The 16687-nt window shown below is 37.4% G+C and overlaps 1 protein-coding gene across 11 annotated transcripts in view; it reads right to left on the bottom strand.

The window, feature by feature from the left end:
• Positions 1 to 16687, bottom strand: part of GRIP1 (glutamate receptor interacting protein 1) — a 684764-nt gene that overhangs the window by 396937 nt on the left and 271140 nt on the right. For 3 of the 11 annotated variants that reach the window (XM_086712882.1, XM_086712892.1, XM_086712893.1), the window contains exon 1: positions 6183 to 6696. The exons of 1 other annotated variant lie outside the window; for it this stretch is intronic. In XM_086712882.1, the coding sequence (XP_086569008.1) occupies positions 6183 to 6315 (133 nt within the window). In that variant the 5' untranslated portion in view covers positions 6316 to 6696. Of the gene's footprint in view, positions 1 to 6182; positions 8303 to 16687 lie in introns of those variants that run through there. 7 more of the 11 variants (XM_086712890.1, XM_086712891.1, XM_086712885.1 and 4 more) reach the window with 5 other exon arrangements.

The following is a 16687-nucleotide window of genomic DNA, read 5'->3' as shown; positions in this document are numbered from 1 at the left end:
GGAGCACTGATCGAGCCGGTTTGGTTTCTATGTCCATTGTCACCCCAATCACCACAGCCAAGGAAATGGTATAATATGTCAGTTTTAATCAATCAATAATGACCGAATTGGAGTGGAACAGGAGTATATTGAATATGAGGATTGCTCTTCCCAGGGAAAAAAGAAGACTTTCAGGGCATACAAATAATGTCTACTACATCATGCGAACAGAAAACACTAGACTGTGTTTTCATTAAATGAATGGCAGGTTTAGTGACATTTTAGTAATACACAGAAAGAAAGAAAGAAAGAAAGAAAAAAAGAAAGAAAGAAAGAAAGAAAGAAAGAAAGAAAGAAAGAAAGGGAAAGAAGAAAAAGAGAAAACTTACATGGAAGTGGGCCCAATACAGAGCTCTTCTGGGTTTGTGTAGTTAAAACAAAAATAGCACTGAAGAAATTACTCACCTCCACATACCATATGTTACATCGATAAAAGACTAATATGAATAGAGAAGATGCGTGAAATCTTACTGCACGTTAAATCTAGTAGAATCTATACTTATTTGGGTCAAGATACAATTTTGACCATATACTGTATTCGTTGGGATACGCAAACAACTCAACGTATAATTCAGAACTTGTGTAAAAGAGACATAGGCTTATTCAGTGACTTGCCTTCTTTGGAAGTGAATGTGTTCATACCAGAATGATTTAAACAAAAGCTGGATATCCACACAGTAGGGATGGTGCGAAAGGACTTGCTATATTGAACAGTAGGCTTTCCTAACAGAACTTCAAGATTCCTCTAATATTTTCTGATAGAGTCATGCTATTTTAAATCCCCCAAAGGGATAATTACTGGTAAAAGTGGCTGTATTTGCAAACCACAGAGAAAATGGGAGGTGATACAGAATATACTGTACTTTGGTTTTTGAATCACTGACAATCACTGTCATTAACACCATTTATAAAAAAGCCACCATGTTAATTTGACTTGCAGTACTTTATTGGCAGTTAGTTTTTGTTCAGGAGTTTAGTTTAAGATAAGGTGACCCATTGATCCAAAGAACAAATCTACCTACAAAGGAAATTAACAGTTCTAATTCATATGCAGATGGATTCCAGCCCTCAAGTATCAGGGGAAGAGTCATCCGGGAACTAAAAGATGGGTGTGGAATAACCGAAGGAGGACCAGACCTTACCAACAGGTAGGCCTTCTAGTCCCACTTCTGAAGGATCAGTGGGGCTGGCATAAATCACGTAACATGTTTGTATCCTAGTTATTCATCTAAAAAAATACTCAAGGTGGACAAAGTGCATTCTAAAGTCCCTTTCAACTTTTATTCCTTCAAATTATTCCATGTGGGAAAAAATACAGCTTGAGATAATAAAGCTGATGACACAGAATACTCCAGACAAATGGAGCATGGTAGCCAATCAATTTTCAACAAAACAACCCTACTAGAGATGGAAAGCAATTCTTAGGAAAGAAAAATAAGCAGTAGAGTCATAAAACAAGCAAGTTTGCCCTGTTTCTATATAATCGATGTTTCTTCCAATTCATTGGGGATTTCTTGAGTCAAACTAAGTACAGCTAAGGTTTGAATCATCAGTATCTCACATCCAAGACCTGTCAGCTTGATGATGACTGTTTTAAACATAGAAATGAATGGCTTTTATGTTTGTAAACTTTGGAAAGGTAAGGATAACCTATGAAATATGCTGCATTCTCTCCTTCCCCTTTCCCTTCCCCAGCTCCTCTCTCCTCCCTTGGCTGAGCAAGGCAACTTCCCCTTTGATTATGTGTTCAGCTTCCATAGGAATGCCAGCAGGGATCAGCTATCTTTCTCAAGTACCTGTAAAAATTCTCACTCTATCCTCTGGCATACTTATTTAAAAAAAATCTAAACAAAGGAACTAGTGAGAAAAAATTACCTGTACTAATTACCTACACTAATTCCTAAAAATTCTCCTACTACAAACACCCACTACCAACATTTTTTTCTCCAAGAAGAACCATGAAGGGCATTTTTTAAAGAAGTTAAAAAAGTAAGCACCCCTCTTAAAATACAGTTTGAACATCTAGGCACTTGAAAGCCTGAATTGCCTACCTAGGGATTTTAGATGCACATATTGTTTAATAAAGTCACTTAGCTAACAACATTTTTACATAACCACGTCATGATTTTTGCTAAATATCTACTAGAATAGGGCAAAAAATATGAAATAAAATAAAATAAAATAAAATAAAATAAAATAAAATAAAATAAAATAAAATAAATAAGTTTGTAAATACAGATGCCCTTTTCTCAAAAATCTAAACCATATTCTTGTTCCCCCCCCCCTTTCTCTAGTTTCTCTGAACTGACCTCAGTAGAAACTTGAGTAAATCAATATGTCTTCCCTGAACAGCTTCCCCGCATAGCTTTTCTCCTGCCTAGGAGAGTGAATGAAAACAGAGAAGAGTGGTTACCATGGAGGAACTCCTTGCCTAATTCAATGCCATTACCCATGTGCAAAAGGTGGTAGGGTCATAAGGGAAAGTGACTCATAACTTTCATATGCGTAAGAGCAAAACAAATTTCTCCTTTTCAAGCAATTCAGTAACCCTCTCCTGCATGGCCCACGGCAGGTCAGGATTTCTATCATGAAGATGAACAGTGTTAAGAGAATGCTTATAAAATGTACATTATCTGTTTTACCACTTGAATATTATCTGGTGTGGTTAAATAAAAATATACATTTGATAGGGCCAGAGGGTTTATTTATTGCCTGATTAATCAAAATAGATGCCAAAGCCTTTAAAGGGGAATTGCCATAACACAGTATTTTGTGAAAAACAAATACAAGCACAAAACACAATAAAATTGAATTTCAGGATCCTTTTCTAACTTTTTGTTACATTCAGGTTTATGAATCAGTTTTGTAATCAATGCAAGTTTCCCTTAAGGAAAAAATACCAAATGAGTCATCTATGTGAGATTTTCAGAGCAAATGGTGCTTCTTGGCAGATAAGATAAAGTAAAAAATGAAGTCTAGGATTTACCAATATGTTCAGAATTTCATAGGTATAAACACTCTCCAAAACTGCCTCAGGCTCAATGATAGATTACTATCTTAAAGGAATAGGAATCTCCCTACTGACAATTCCTTCCAGGAAAAAAATTCCCTCAGGATATTCGGGTGAATTTTTTTGGTTTAAATTGCAGTTAAAATCCTTCAGCCAATACCTTTATGTAAATTATTTCAGAGATAAAGCTTAAGATCATATACTTATAGAACTTGAAACATCCTAAGAAATAAAGATATCTCTTGTTATATTTTAGGAAACAACCCAGGAAAGTTTGGTGATTTTCCCAAAGCATCTGTCTAGTTTATTTAAACTCTAAGTCTAGAATTCTGAAAAGACAGACGAGTAATGAAAGCAGAATTAAAAAAATCAAATACGGCCATCCCAAGCACCGTGACACACATCAAGTCCATATAAAATCAGGGAAGGCATAAAATCAGTCTATCATTACTGTCATCATTGCTAAAACTCAGTTTTGATAGAGTTGCAGAAAAATCATCCATTTTTAGAACAACTTCTCTTCTGTAGCATCAGACCCTATGACATTTTGATTCAGGCTTTGACATTTCATGAGATTATAAACTGTGTTGTAGTTAAGATGAAGGAAAAGGATGGGGACATCCTAATCCGAGCCCACAGCAGAAGAGACATTGTTCAGGATAAAGTTAAATATCAGCGAGCACTTGAGAATGTATTAAGGGAAAAGCAGACTTACTGGAGAGTTTTCTGAGAAGGTTTTTCTAGCTCCATCTTTCACTATCATATGCATAGAATCCTTGTGGTAATCTGAACCACTAAATAAACTGACAAGACAGAGAGTTAAGTTTATTTCGAGGAAAAAAAAAACTACAGGGAGAAAAAAATAAGAATGACACTTCTGGTTTATCAATAGCACCATTAAGATGTGAATATCCTCCGTAAAGTCCACCAAGTTTTGAGCCTTAATCTAAACAGTTTTTCTAAGCTATCTAGGGAAACACAGGGCACACACTTTCAAATTATGCCAGAGACTAATTAAAATAGATACACTGTAGATGTAATTGAATCCAACCATATTACCCATTTGAGAGGATTACTTTCAAGGATCTGTCTCACCCTTCAATACATTTCTATAGCCGTAAAATATAAGTGGATGTCTTCCCTACCCAATTCAAATAGGCCCTGAAACCGAAGCCAAAAGGTGCACTGAGAGGTCATTATATTATATGACATGTCTTCTTTAAAAGCCCTGGCACTTTGACATTTGACGAAATGTCAAATCCCAAGTGTCTGACTCCACTGAGACACATTCTGTTTATTATGCAGCAGTTGGAAGTTGGAGGACTCAACATGCATCTAACTCCACAAAGTAAATTGGTGTTTTCTGATAAAGTGAGGGGAAAACATGCCGGTTATATACCTAAAGCAAGTGACTTTTGATGTTTAGTATCGTATCCTCAGCATGACCTTCACAAATCAGATAAGTGAAGACAGGCTTCTAAGTTACTGCGCTTGATGTATAAAGACTAATGCCATAGCTATATATCATTCTCCTAACTCTAATTCGAGGATATTTCTTAGACACTTTCATAAATATTTCTCTGCACAGTCATATTTTGTAAACTTTTAAAGTATTTATTTTGTTTTCTAAATTCTTACTAAACCTATTAGGATGCAGGCATATTTCAGAGAGAGAGAATTTGATTCTATTTGTACAAGCACATAGAGCACAAACCCGAGAAGGTGTGAATTTGACTCAACACATAGTGCTTGTGAGAAATCTGTACAATGGACACCAGTGTAATGAAAGTTCCTAAGCTTCTCTTTTTTTTTCAACCTCCAGGTTTTCAGAATAGTGCATGCAAGCAGATAGTATTTTTTGATGTCACACAAATCTCGGTTAATTTTTTAAGTATATTGTGGAAACTAGGTTAGTAAACATATACTGTCACCACATTAGGACAAATTATTAATGTAAAAGCATTATAAAAGAGAAACATCTCTACAACTCAGAGATTGTAAAAGCAACATAGCCATTTTATTTGAGCAAGTGTCAAAGAGTTAAAATTTTTCATTATTATGTTATTACCACCACACGAATCTTCAACCTTCAACTTTCATCAATGACAACAGAATTTCTGGCATTAACACTAATTCTCATGCATTTCAATATCACAGAAATAGAATCTAAATTATTTATTAGTCACCGCTCAGAGGTTGTAAGTAGGATATATTCATGATTAGACATCAAAAGGCCAGAAAGAATTAGAACTGAATTACAACTGAAATACGAGTTTAGAAAGATCCTTATTCAAGAAGATAAAAAAATAACTTTTAGTGTTGTCAGTATAGAGTATATGTAACTGTCAGTCTCCCACATTTAGGGCACTTCATAAACCCAGTGATTTCTGCATGTAGCTGCTTTCTCTCTGTACCTTTAGGCATTTCTGGGCATTATAAATCTATGGGGATGAGTCTAAACCTCACCAGGAACTTAAAGCACTGATAAGTACAAGAAAGACCTAGGTCTCTGCTCTGCTATTTATAAGCTAATTTACAAATGTCTTAATGTGGATTCTAAAGGTATCACTGCTTCTAGTTGACAGCAAATAAGTGTTCCCTTAATTTAATAATAAAATGATGAACATGCATCAGAGAAAATAATTTGAACTTCCTTCTACAAGCAATACCTCAGGTTAATCACAGATAACTATCTAGAAGTCTGTATCAGGAACATTAATCAACATCAAGTTGAACATGAACAATTATTTGTTCCTAATAAGCTAGCCTTCTCTATTTGGAAAGAAAAAAAAAACCCTGTTATTTAAAAACAACTACAACAGAACATATTCTAACTACCACATTGGCTTGCAAGATATACTTTTCTGAATGGTTCGTTACAACAATAACATAACCAACTAATTGCACCTAAAATATTAACCAGGCATAGTACTGGACGGGTTATACTGTCTAGATGCTATCTGATAGCTGTTCTTGCAACAAATCAAGCAAAATGTAGCACTTCAGTACTTACAGACTGCTCACAGAGAACACCATCTGGGAAACCTTTTGCATGTAACATTAAAGCTCCATACAAGGTTTATTGTTAGCCCAGCGTGCTAGAAGGAACCGGAGGGTGGAGGGAAGTGCTTACTTCGAAAATGCTCTGAGGCGTAATAATAGACATCCTCATAGCCCTCGTGGTAATCCTCTTCTGGTCGGTACTTTTTCCCCTTTCTTCTCCTAGATCTTCTTATCTGCTTGACAAAACCCAGGAAGCGGTCCATCTCTCACTCACCGTGCAGCCTGGTTCAGCCAGCACCAGAGAGGAGCAACAGCCCAGCTGCTCCGGGACCTGGTGGCGTATGAACGCCGAACACCAAACCTGGGGACTGGGGACGCGCTACCCTTCCATCGGCTTCTGTGCTACCATCGACGCCGAGACTTTAGCCATGGGAGGTGAAAAAAAAATAGCAGCGATATGGGTTTACCTTGACAAGATTTCTTACTTTGCTCAATAAACTATCAAATGTGCAATTAAAAAAAAAACAATAAAGGAAAAGAGAGAGAAAGTAAAATAACGAAAGACTAAAAGGAAAAAAAGATAAACTGCAAAGCTCTGGACTTCAAACAGCTTCAAAACAAAACAACAAAGTTCAACAAGAGATTCAGCTGAAGCCCGAGGAGTCCCGGCACTACAATTTCACTCTCCAACATCTCCATCACCAGGGGCGGGGGGCGGTGTAGGAGATGAGAGGGGCGGGGAAACACGTTAGTCAATGGACTGAACCAAAGCTGGAGACTGAACCGGCTTTTTCTTACCTGCTAATCCCACCCCCTAATCCTAGCACCCTTGATCACAAAAGCACATGCTTGGGAAACTTCCCAGAAAGCTATTGTTTTGCAATGAGCAGATTGATTAACCCTTTGTGCTCTCGTGCATATCATATTAATGAGCACTAAAGTGGTTTCATCCATATGCACTGCCTCTTGCTGACAAAAGTGTGCTGTATGTGTTAATTGGAGCAGCAGGGAGAAGGCTCAGCAGCTGCTTTCAAATGACACATTTACCCACTGGGCATTAATGTATTCCAATCACTGTTTGATCTAAATATTAAAATGCACTTCACAGAGAGACTTCTCATAGGCTTAGTAACAGCATACCATAATTGGCAAATAAAAGAAACTGCATGGTTTTTTGGGAAAAGAAACACAAACAATCCCACTGAACTCAAATATAAATTTGAGTTGTTACACTTTTAAAAAAAAACACACATGAAAAGAAAGGGACTAAATAGCAAATAAAATTTAGTTTTCTTGGTGAAAAATTTAGTTTTTCTTGGAGAGAGGTGGGGAAGTTTTAAAAAATGCCCACACCCTGTTCATTCTTTGTCTCTAAAATCACAACCTTTTTCCTTTTTTTGAGTACGACAATCAGAAACACTTCAGACTAGACTAAAGAGGTACTCTAAAGTCTAGACAGGTCAGCATTAATCATGGGTGATCTTTTTCTCTCTAGCTTTTTTCTTTGGGTCTCTAAATGAATGTGAATGTTTAACACCAGGAAAAATTCAATTTGTTTACAATATAATTAATAAACATGTCAGCATATCACCTATGAACTAAGAATATTCTGCAGCTCCATATTACCAGAAATGTAATTTTTTAAAAGCTTTTTTGCTATATATAATTCAATATCTATGTAATACCAGTTTGTAGGACCATCCTAGAGGAAGGTGATTGCACTCTGCATTATCTGTTGTTAGATTCAAGGGAATGTGTCTCTCCTCTAGATTTAAATAGTTCTCTATTTGCAGATATTAATTGCTAAGGATGGAGTGGGGAGACATTTACTCAGAGGTAAACATTCATCAACCAATAACATTTCAGCTCTAAAATGTGTAAAGTGAGATTCAATGGTTACATGAATTTTCCCTGTTCCTAGAGTCTTCCCACTTTTTATGCTTTTATGAATGAGTTTGTGAACAGAAACACAAACTTAATGATGCTGACAAAAAGATACCATAAAATGTTTTATGAACATCTTTAAACAAAAAAATCACTTGTCCTTAGGTTCCAATTCCTTTCTTTATTATTCTGAATCCCTCAACCAAAATAAACTAGAACAGTTAAAAAAAAAAAAACAATGAACTAGAAATTTGAATATCTAGAGTCCAGACCTTGAAGAGGTCACTAAACCAATGATAATAATTACACACAATCTGTTCATTTAATCCTCCTAACAACATTTATAATGAGGTAATACCCCCATGAGTGAGGAGAGAAGGTTCAAATATGTTTTAGTGGTTTGGCCAAGGTCACAAAAGTCACACTGCCAAGTACTACTTAGTGCTATGTATTTTTTTCATACAAATTCAGAGATTATCTTGTCTATCTAAGAATTATTTGCATTCAGTGATTCATTGTTCTGTGTCAGTTTGCTATTGAAAATAGTTGTTGGCTTTCAAATGTTTTTAAGTTTTTATTAATTTATATTTGAGAGACAGAGGGAGAGCATGAGTTGGGGGGGGGCGCTGAGAGAGGGGGACAGAGAGAGGGCTCTCTGAAGCAGAGAGCCAGAGGTGGGGCTCAGATTCAAGAAACCTTGAGATCAAGACCTGAGCCAAAGGCAGATGCTAAACCGACTGCACCACCCAGGCACCACATAGTTGTTGATTTTCGTTTTTAATTGGGCCAAACAGATGTCCTGATTTATATGGGACTTTGTTGAGTACACTTGTCCCTCAGAGATTATTCAGGCAACAAATTTTACCCAACTATTCCTGAACTATTATAACTCCTAAGTTGGTGGAGTCCACATTATTTAAGTTTTGTAGTTATAAGCTCCTAGTTGAATCTAAAGGGACTGACGTTATAGGGCAGATGATATTTTAATAGAAGATCCTTTTTGCATAGACTAACTTGAAACACTCCAGTACAGTTTACTGATTTTTAATTTTAGTATTTACAAAGACAGACTTTTGGGGCATCTGGGTGGCTCAGTCAGTTAAGCGTCCGACTCTTGATTTCAGCTCAGGTCATGATCTCATAGTTTCTGGGATCAAGCCCCACGTTAGGCTCTGTGCAGTCAGTGTGGAGCCTGCTTGGGATTCTCTCTCTCCCCCTCTCTGCCCCTCCCCTGCTCACGCTCTTTCTCTCTAAATAAATAAATAAATAAATAAATAAATAAATAAATAAAATGATTTAAAGAGACAGATTTTCTGAAGCAGTGGTAAGCAATCATTTTTGACCAAGAACCAATGCAAAGTAAAATTACCTACATACCAAAGAGAACTTAGGCTTATGTACCTTTCTATTATTTTCATAGTTTCAGAGGAATTTATTTGGGAGGTTAGCATTTTGGCATCTGATCACAGTAATAAAATGTGTATCAAAGCTGAGGTTTGGTGGTCGTAGGAAAAGTTTATAGTTTAGCCATACACTTGGAGGGGTATGGCAGAGGAAATAACAGCCCTATTAAAATAATCATAGATGCTGAGGAAGCAGGAATAGGGGATCTGCTATTTAAAGGAGGTGTACTTGGATCACAATAAATGAAAGAATTTAGCAATGGACCACGGGAGGGATGGTGCAGGTGCACAGGATAGTTTCCTCAAGCTTCCTGGGTCCAACCTCTGAATTTTTCTAATCTTCTATCCTAACTTCCCCATGGTTAGCAATGGAGGACCAACCTGAAATCTATTAAGGACTTGTTATGAAACAGTAAGTTCACACCCTACCACAAGTGACAAATTAGTGGGGTGAAGTTCAAGTCCATTCAGTTAGGTGTACGACTATTTCCGTGGAGAATTACACCCACTCGCTCCATAGCACAAACACTGGTAAGAGGTGCTATTCACCAACTGCTGCACTCCATAGTTTAAACAGATGGGATAGTTTAAAAATTGAAAATGGTAGTGCACAGAATAAATATCTCCCACAAATGGTTTTGTTTGGCTCACACAGGTATATGTTTTTGTTTATTTTTTGGGTTTTTTTTTTCGACATGGCCAATATCTAAAAGTCAGGAATTGCACAAATAAGTCAGCCATTTTATTTTTTCTTCTTGAAAACTCAAATGATCTGGCAACTCTAGGCCCAGTTCCAACATGGCGACTATTGATTACAGCTGAATGGTGGCTGTCATCCATTAATAAATGCGTGCTTTCCACCTGGCCACAGTCTCCTCCCCTGGGCCCAATTCTCTCATTCAGTTACCACCTGGCCCCTATAGGCATTTCTGCTTATGAAGCTTGTTTGAGGTACAATCCTCACTAGCCAGCTCCAAAGTGCTAATTTCTTTACATTGCAGCTCCCCAATATTTTCACGTAAAGAAAGTAGACTATTACCACAAATTGCTGTTAGTTGAGCGAAATGTCCACTAAACCATAAAATTAAAATTCTTAGAAAAAAACTGTTCACAAGAGAAGATAAAGCAGGTTGAATTATTCAACAAAATGTATTTCAACCAACAATAGCAAATATATGTCATGGGGGGAAAAAAGCTGATTCTTTTTTTTTTTCCTGGGAAACAGGCAATTGCCTGGACAGCAACTGCATGGCTTCCATACTCTTTTGAATTAGGTTCTCCATCCCCTTTTAGGAAAGGAGGAATAGGCCAATGATTGAGATTAAATCTTCCATTTACTATCTTCCCTAGATCACTGATGAAGCAGTACATTTCTGTGTTTATTTAGATTGAGTACTGGTTACAATGGAGTACTACATGGCAATGAGAAAGAACGAAATATGGCCCTTTGTAGCAACGTGGATGGAACTAGAGAGTGTGATGCTAAGTGAAATAAGCCTTACAGAGAAAGACAGATACCATATGTTTTCACTCTTGTGTAGATCTTGATAAACTTAACAGAAACCCATGGGGGAGGGGAAGGGAAAAAAAAAAAAAGAGGTTAGAGTGGGAGACAGCCAAAGCATAAGAGACTCTTAAAGACTGAGAACAAACTGAGGGTTGATGGGGGGTGGGAGGGAGGGGAGGGTGGGTGATGGGTATTGAGGAGGGCACCTTTTGGGATGAGCACTGGGTGTTGTATGGAAACCAATTTGACAATAAATTTCATATATTGAAAAAAAAATAGATTGAGTACTGGTTACAGTATTTTCTGACTTGCACAATGGAAAATCTGGTCTGGTCTCAAGGAAATCTTTGGGACATTAAATCAGTCTGGCCTTTTTAGATACCGTGGTGTTTGCAGACAATGCCAACAACTATGGCAGTCTCCCTGTGACCATAGGGAAAACACTCGGGCACCCGGGAATGCCCGCTCATATTCTTAATCAGACCCTATCAGACCCAACGCCACTGTGTTGTAGCAAATGATTGATAATATCCCCCTTGACTAGTCTAAATGAAATTCACATATCATGTGATGCAAGCATACATCATTTAAACATATAATAACATCATCATATATATTTATTTTTAAATGTATTTACTTTTTGAGAAAGAGACAGTATGAGTGGGGGAGGGGCAGACGGAGGGGAAGAGAGAGAATCCCCCTGTGCTGGCAGCACAGAGCCTGATGAGGGGACTCAAACCCGTGAAACCGCGAGATCATGACCTGAGCCAAAAGCAAGAGGCAGACCCTCAAATGACTGAGCCACCCAGGTGCCCCAACATCATCATATATTTAAATATATGTTTAATAATATGTATTCAAATGAATAAATCTGAGGATACAACCACACCAGATATAGTTAGATCCTTGGACCTACTTCTTCTTCTTCTTTTTTTTTTTTTTTTTTTTTAATTGAAGTATACTTGACACACAATGTTACATTAGTTTCTGGTGTACAACATAGTGATTCCACAAGTTTATAAATTATGCTATGCTCACCGCAAGTGTAGTGACCATCTGTTGCCATACAAAGTTGTTACGTACTATTACTTATATTCCGTGCTGCACATTATATTCCTGTGTCTTGTTTTATAACTGGAGGTTTGTACCTTTTCGTCTCCTTCACCTATTTCATTCTTCCTCCCAACCCCCCCCCACCACCACCTTCTGGCAACCATCAGTTTGGTCTCTGTATTTGAGTCTGTTTCTGCTTTTTATTTATTTTGTTTTTTTTAGACTTCACATATAAATGAAATAATCTGGTATTTGTCTTTCTCTGTCTGACTTCTTTACTCACCACAATACCTTCTGGGTCCATCCATGTTGTTGCAAATGTCAAGATCTCATCTTGTCTGAGTCATCTATGGAATTGTTGAATCACTATGAAACTGTGAAACACTGGAATTGAATATAAAACTCTAGGGGCGCCTGGGTGGCGCAGTCGGTTAAGCGTCCGACTTCAGCCAGGTCACGATCTCGCGGTCCGTGAGTTCGAGCCCCGCTTCGGGCTCTGGGCTGATGGCTCAGAGCCTGGAGCCTGTTTCCGATTCTGTGTCTCCCTCTCTCTCTGCCCCTCCCCCGTTCATGCTCTGTCTCTCTCTGTCCCAAAAATAAATAAACATTGAAAAAAAAATTAAAAAAAAAAACTCTATATGCTAACTACACTGGAATTAAAATAAAATTTAAAAAACAAACCTCATCCTTTGTTATGGCTGAATAATGTGTGTGTGTGTGTGTGTGTGTGTGTGTGTGTGTGTGTGTGTACACCTCACCACATCTTTTTTATTCATTTACCTACTCATGGACACATGGGTTACTTCCATATCTCGGAATGGTAATGCTACCATTAGCATTAGTAAACACAGGGGTGCATAAATCTTTTTCAATTACTGTTTTTGCTTTCTTTGGGTAAATATCCAGTAGTGGAATTATTGGATCACATGGTAATTCTACTGTTAATTTTATGAGAAATGTCCATACTGTATCCCACAGTAGTTGCAACATTCCCACCAACAGTGCACAAGGGCTCCTTTACCTCCACATTCTCACCAGCAGTTTGCTACTTCTCGCCTTTGTGATTCTAGCCATTGTGACAGGTGTAAGGTGATATTTCATTGCGGTCTTGATGTGTATTTCCCCGACTAGTGCCATTAAGCATTTTTTTCATGTGTCTGCGGGACATCTGTACGTCTTTGGAAAAATGTCTATTCAGATTCTTTGTCCATTTTTAATTGGGTTGTGTGTGTGTGTGTGTGTGTGTGTGTGTGTGTGTGTTAAGTTATGTAACTTCTTCATATATTTGAATACTAACCCCTTATTGGTTGTATCACTTGCAAATGTCTTCTCCCATTCAGTAGGCTGCTTTTCATTCTGTTCATGGTTTCCTTCCTTCTTGCACCTACTTCTAATGAACAATTTTAAATTTAGGAGATGATCAGAAGCCATTCCATACAATGTACTGAAAATAAAAGAGTAGAGTCAAAGGTGGACACCACAGTAAAAATTAGTATGTTTGCTGTATAGTAAAACTGTGAAAAATATTTCACGTCAAGAGAATGAAGACAGATTTGAGAGAATATTTACAAACATCCACCTGATAGATAACTATTATCTAAAAAAAAAAAAAAAAAACCTCCTAAAACTCAACAATAAGAAAATAAACTACCTGATTAAAAAATGGGCCACAGACTTGAACAGATACTTCATCAAAGAAGATACACAGGCGGCGGACAAGCACACAAAAAGACGTTCCACGTCATACATCATCAGGGAAATGTAAACTAAAGCAACAATGAGATAACACTACACACCTGTAAGAATGGCCAAAATCCAGAGCAATGACAACAGGAACTTTCATTCATTGCTAGTGGGAATACAAAATGGTACAGCCGCTTTGGAGGACAGCTGGGCAATTTGTCACAAAACGAAACATACTATTACCATATAATTAATCAATCACACTCTTCAAAGTTGTTGAAAACTTATGTCCACACAAAAGCCTGCATTTGGATATTTATGGTAGCTTTATTCGTAACTGCCAAAATTTGGAAGCAACCAACATATCCTTCAGAATGTGAATTGATAAGCTGTGGTCCATCCAGATAACGGAGTATTATTTATCACTAAAGAGAAGTGAGATATCAAGCCTGAAAAGACACAGAAGGAAATTAAATTCATGTTATTAAGTGAAGAAGCCAATATGAAGAGGACACATACTGTGTGATTCCAACTATGCCATTCTGGAAAATGCAAAACTATGGAGCCAATAAAAAGACCAATGGTTGACAAGGAGTTAGGGAGGAGTGAAAGATGAGAGAGAGAGCACATCGGGTTTTTAGGGCAGTAAAACCACTCTGTATGATACTATAATGGATACGTGTCAACTACACATTTGTCCAAACTCATAGAATGCAGAACAGCAAAAGTGAACCCTAATGTAAACTAAGGATTCTGATAGTGATGTATTACTGTAGGCTCATGGGTTGTAACAAATGTACCACTCTGGCGGGAGACATCGATAATGGAAGAGCCTCTCATGTGTAGGGGTAGAGGCTACGTGGGAAATCTTTGTACCTGCTGCTCAATTTTTGCTGTGAACCTAAAACTGCACTAAAAAATGGAGTCCATTAAAAAATACTCTATGCTTCCGTGTATAACAGTATTAGCTTCTAGGCTCAAATCATTATAAATAAGTGCTCACTTACAGGAATATTTATTCATGTAGATATTCGAAAGCTGTACAAACGCAAGAGAAATTTTCAGCTTTGTAAGAGTTTCTCCTTCATCTCAGTATTTCTAGCAGCCCAGGCCCCCTTCCACCATATGCTGGCAGGCCCCCTTTCCCTTCCGCCTTACCTAGCGTTGTGGTAATCCATAATGGCCCTATAAATGTCTAATAGGGGCATTTGGGGCTGTTCCAGCGGATGACCCCAGAGCTAAATTAACCAAGCAAATGCTCCCTTATCCCTGCAATTCTTCCTCCTGTACTTTCATACCTCCTCACCCCTCTTTGTTCTCCTTGTTTTAGATACTTTGTAGGGTGAAGACCAATGGTATTACTCAACTCTTTCAGCAGTTGATAGTCAAAAACAGGTAATATCCCAAGAATTTGAATTATATAATGCTCATATTTTCTATCTTCTTGCTCTTCATGAATTTGCACAAAATCTAAGGGAAACTAAGTCCCAAAATAAATGCTCCAAATTAAACGTAAGTGCTTCACACCAAGTCCAAGGCATTTTAAATCATTGTTCTGCCAGTAACGTCACCTTGACCTACTAGAAGGAAAACACTGTTGGTATACTAGAATTAAGTCGTTTTAGAAAGAGTCACCAAAGCCCTGCAATCAACAAATGCTCCAATTCTTACATTTATTTAAGTAATAAAAACACTTGTTTTCATTGTTTTAAAAAAAAAAAACAAAAAAAAGTAAAACAATAGCCCAGGGTCCAAACTGGGCTCATCAGAGCCCGAAGTACAATGCTTTCAATTAAAAGTGTATCTTTCTAAATTCTCCCCAGGCACACTACCTGCGGGTAAGTAAACATACCCATACAGAGACAGGTATCCATTGTCCCTGGCAGAGAGTAGTGCTCAATAAATCCTTTTTTTTTTTTTTTTTTGGTTATTTTGCATTCATATGATAACAATGCCAAGATATCTTAGTTAACAAAACAGATAAAATCTAATGGCATTTTTAAGAAATCAGACTCACAAAATACTGATATTAGAAAAGATTTCAGAGATCGTTCTCAGTCTCTGTATTCCCCTCTCTCCACCAACATGCAAAGCCTAGGTTCTCACCACATTTACACTGGCAATCCCACAAGACCCAGCCCTAGTGCGATCTCCACTTGACACCTCCTGGCTCTACTCTGGAGCAGAACGGACTTTTCCCGGGCACACTCATGGTACTTTGCTTCTGCCTCCTTTACAATAATAACTCTTCTCCCCATCACAGTGCCTCTTGACTCAAACATCTAGTTAGTTCTTGTACAGTAGCCATTATCACTAATTTGAGATATGTAAATGGTATGCATAGTTTTATTTGATGTACTGTCTTTGTTTTATTTCAGGGAAAATGATAAATACACACTTCATATACTTACGACTTTTAACTCTCTTTGCCATTTTTTCCTGCCAGGCTGTTTTCAGTTAGTGGACCTACGATAACAATAATGACAGCAAAGTTAAATATTTCTTGCTATGCCTCTGTCTTCAAGAGCTTTGTGTACTCATTTAATCTTGACAGCAATCCTATGAAGTTGGTACTATCATTCATCTTCATTTGTAGATGAAGAAAAGAGATACGAAACAGTTAAGTAACTTGGCAATAATCAACACAGTGAAGAGCGGCACCTTTACTGGTCTGAAATGCAATCCATAGATGATATAACCTGCATGTATATAATTTAAAATACATCTGACCTCCTATAACGAACCAGGCAGTTTAGAGTTTATGCTCCTAATCATCGATGCTAAGCTGCCTCTCAAGAGTTATTCTTTAGCAGGATTTTTAAAGTGACGATTATAAAAACTTGCGGTCTAGGTGCTCTGTATACATTCAAATGAGTGATCTAATAGATTTATTTAAAATGTATACTATGCTAGAAATGATATATTTGGCAAATATATAAATGATTAAAAGTATGATGAAAAACTTCAGACGTGAAGTTAAAAATCTGTGAGGGGAATGCTTTGCTTTTCGGAATGCCTTTGCTTTTCAAATTCCCTGAAGGCAAAACATTTTGAGACCACTGCCTGAATGTGGTGGTGGTTCCTTGTCACCTTTGTAGCCTTGGC

Source organism: Puma concolor, chromosome B4 (genome assembly GCF_028749965.1).
Source record: "Puma concolor isolate L17-30 chromosome B4, mPumCon1.1.hap2, whole genome shotgun sequence".
Taxonomy (NCBI): domain Eukaryota; kingdom Metazoa; phylum Chordata; class Mammalia; order Carnivora; family Felidae; genus Puma; species Puma concolor.
Note: the sequence above shows the minus strand (reverse complement) of the source record. Positions and strands in the feature narration are given on the sequence as shown.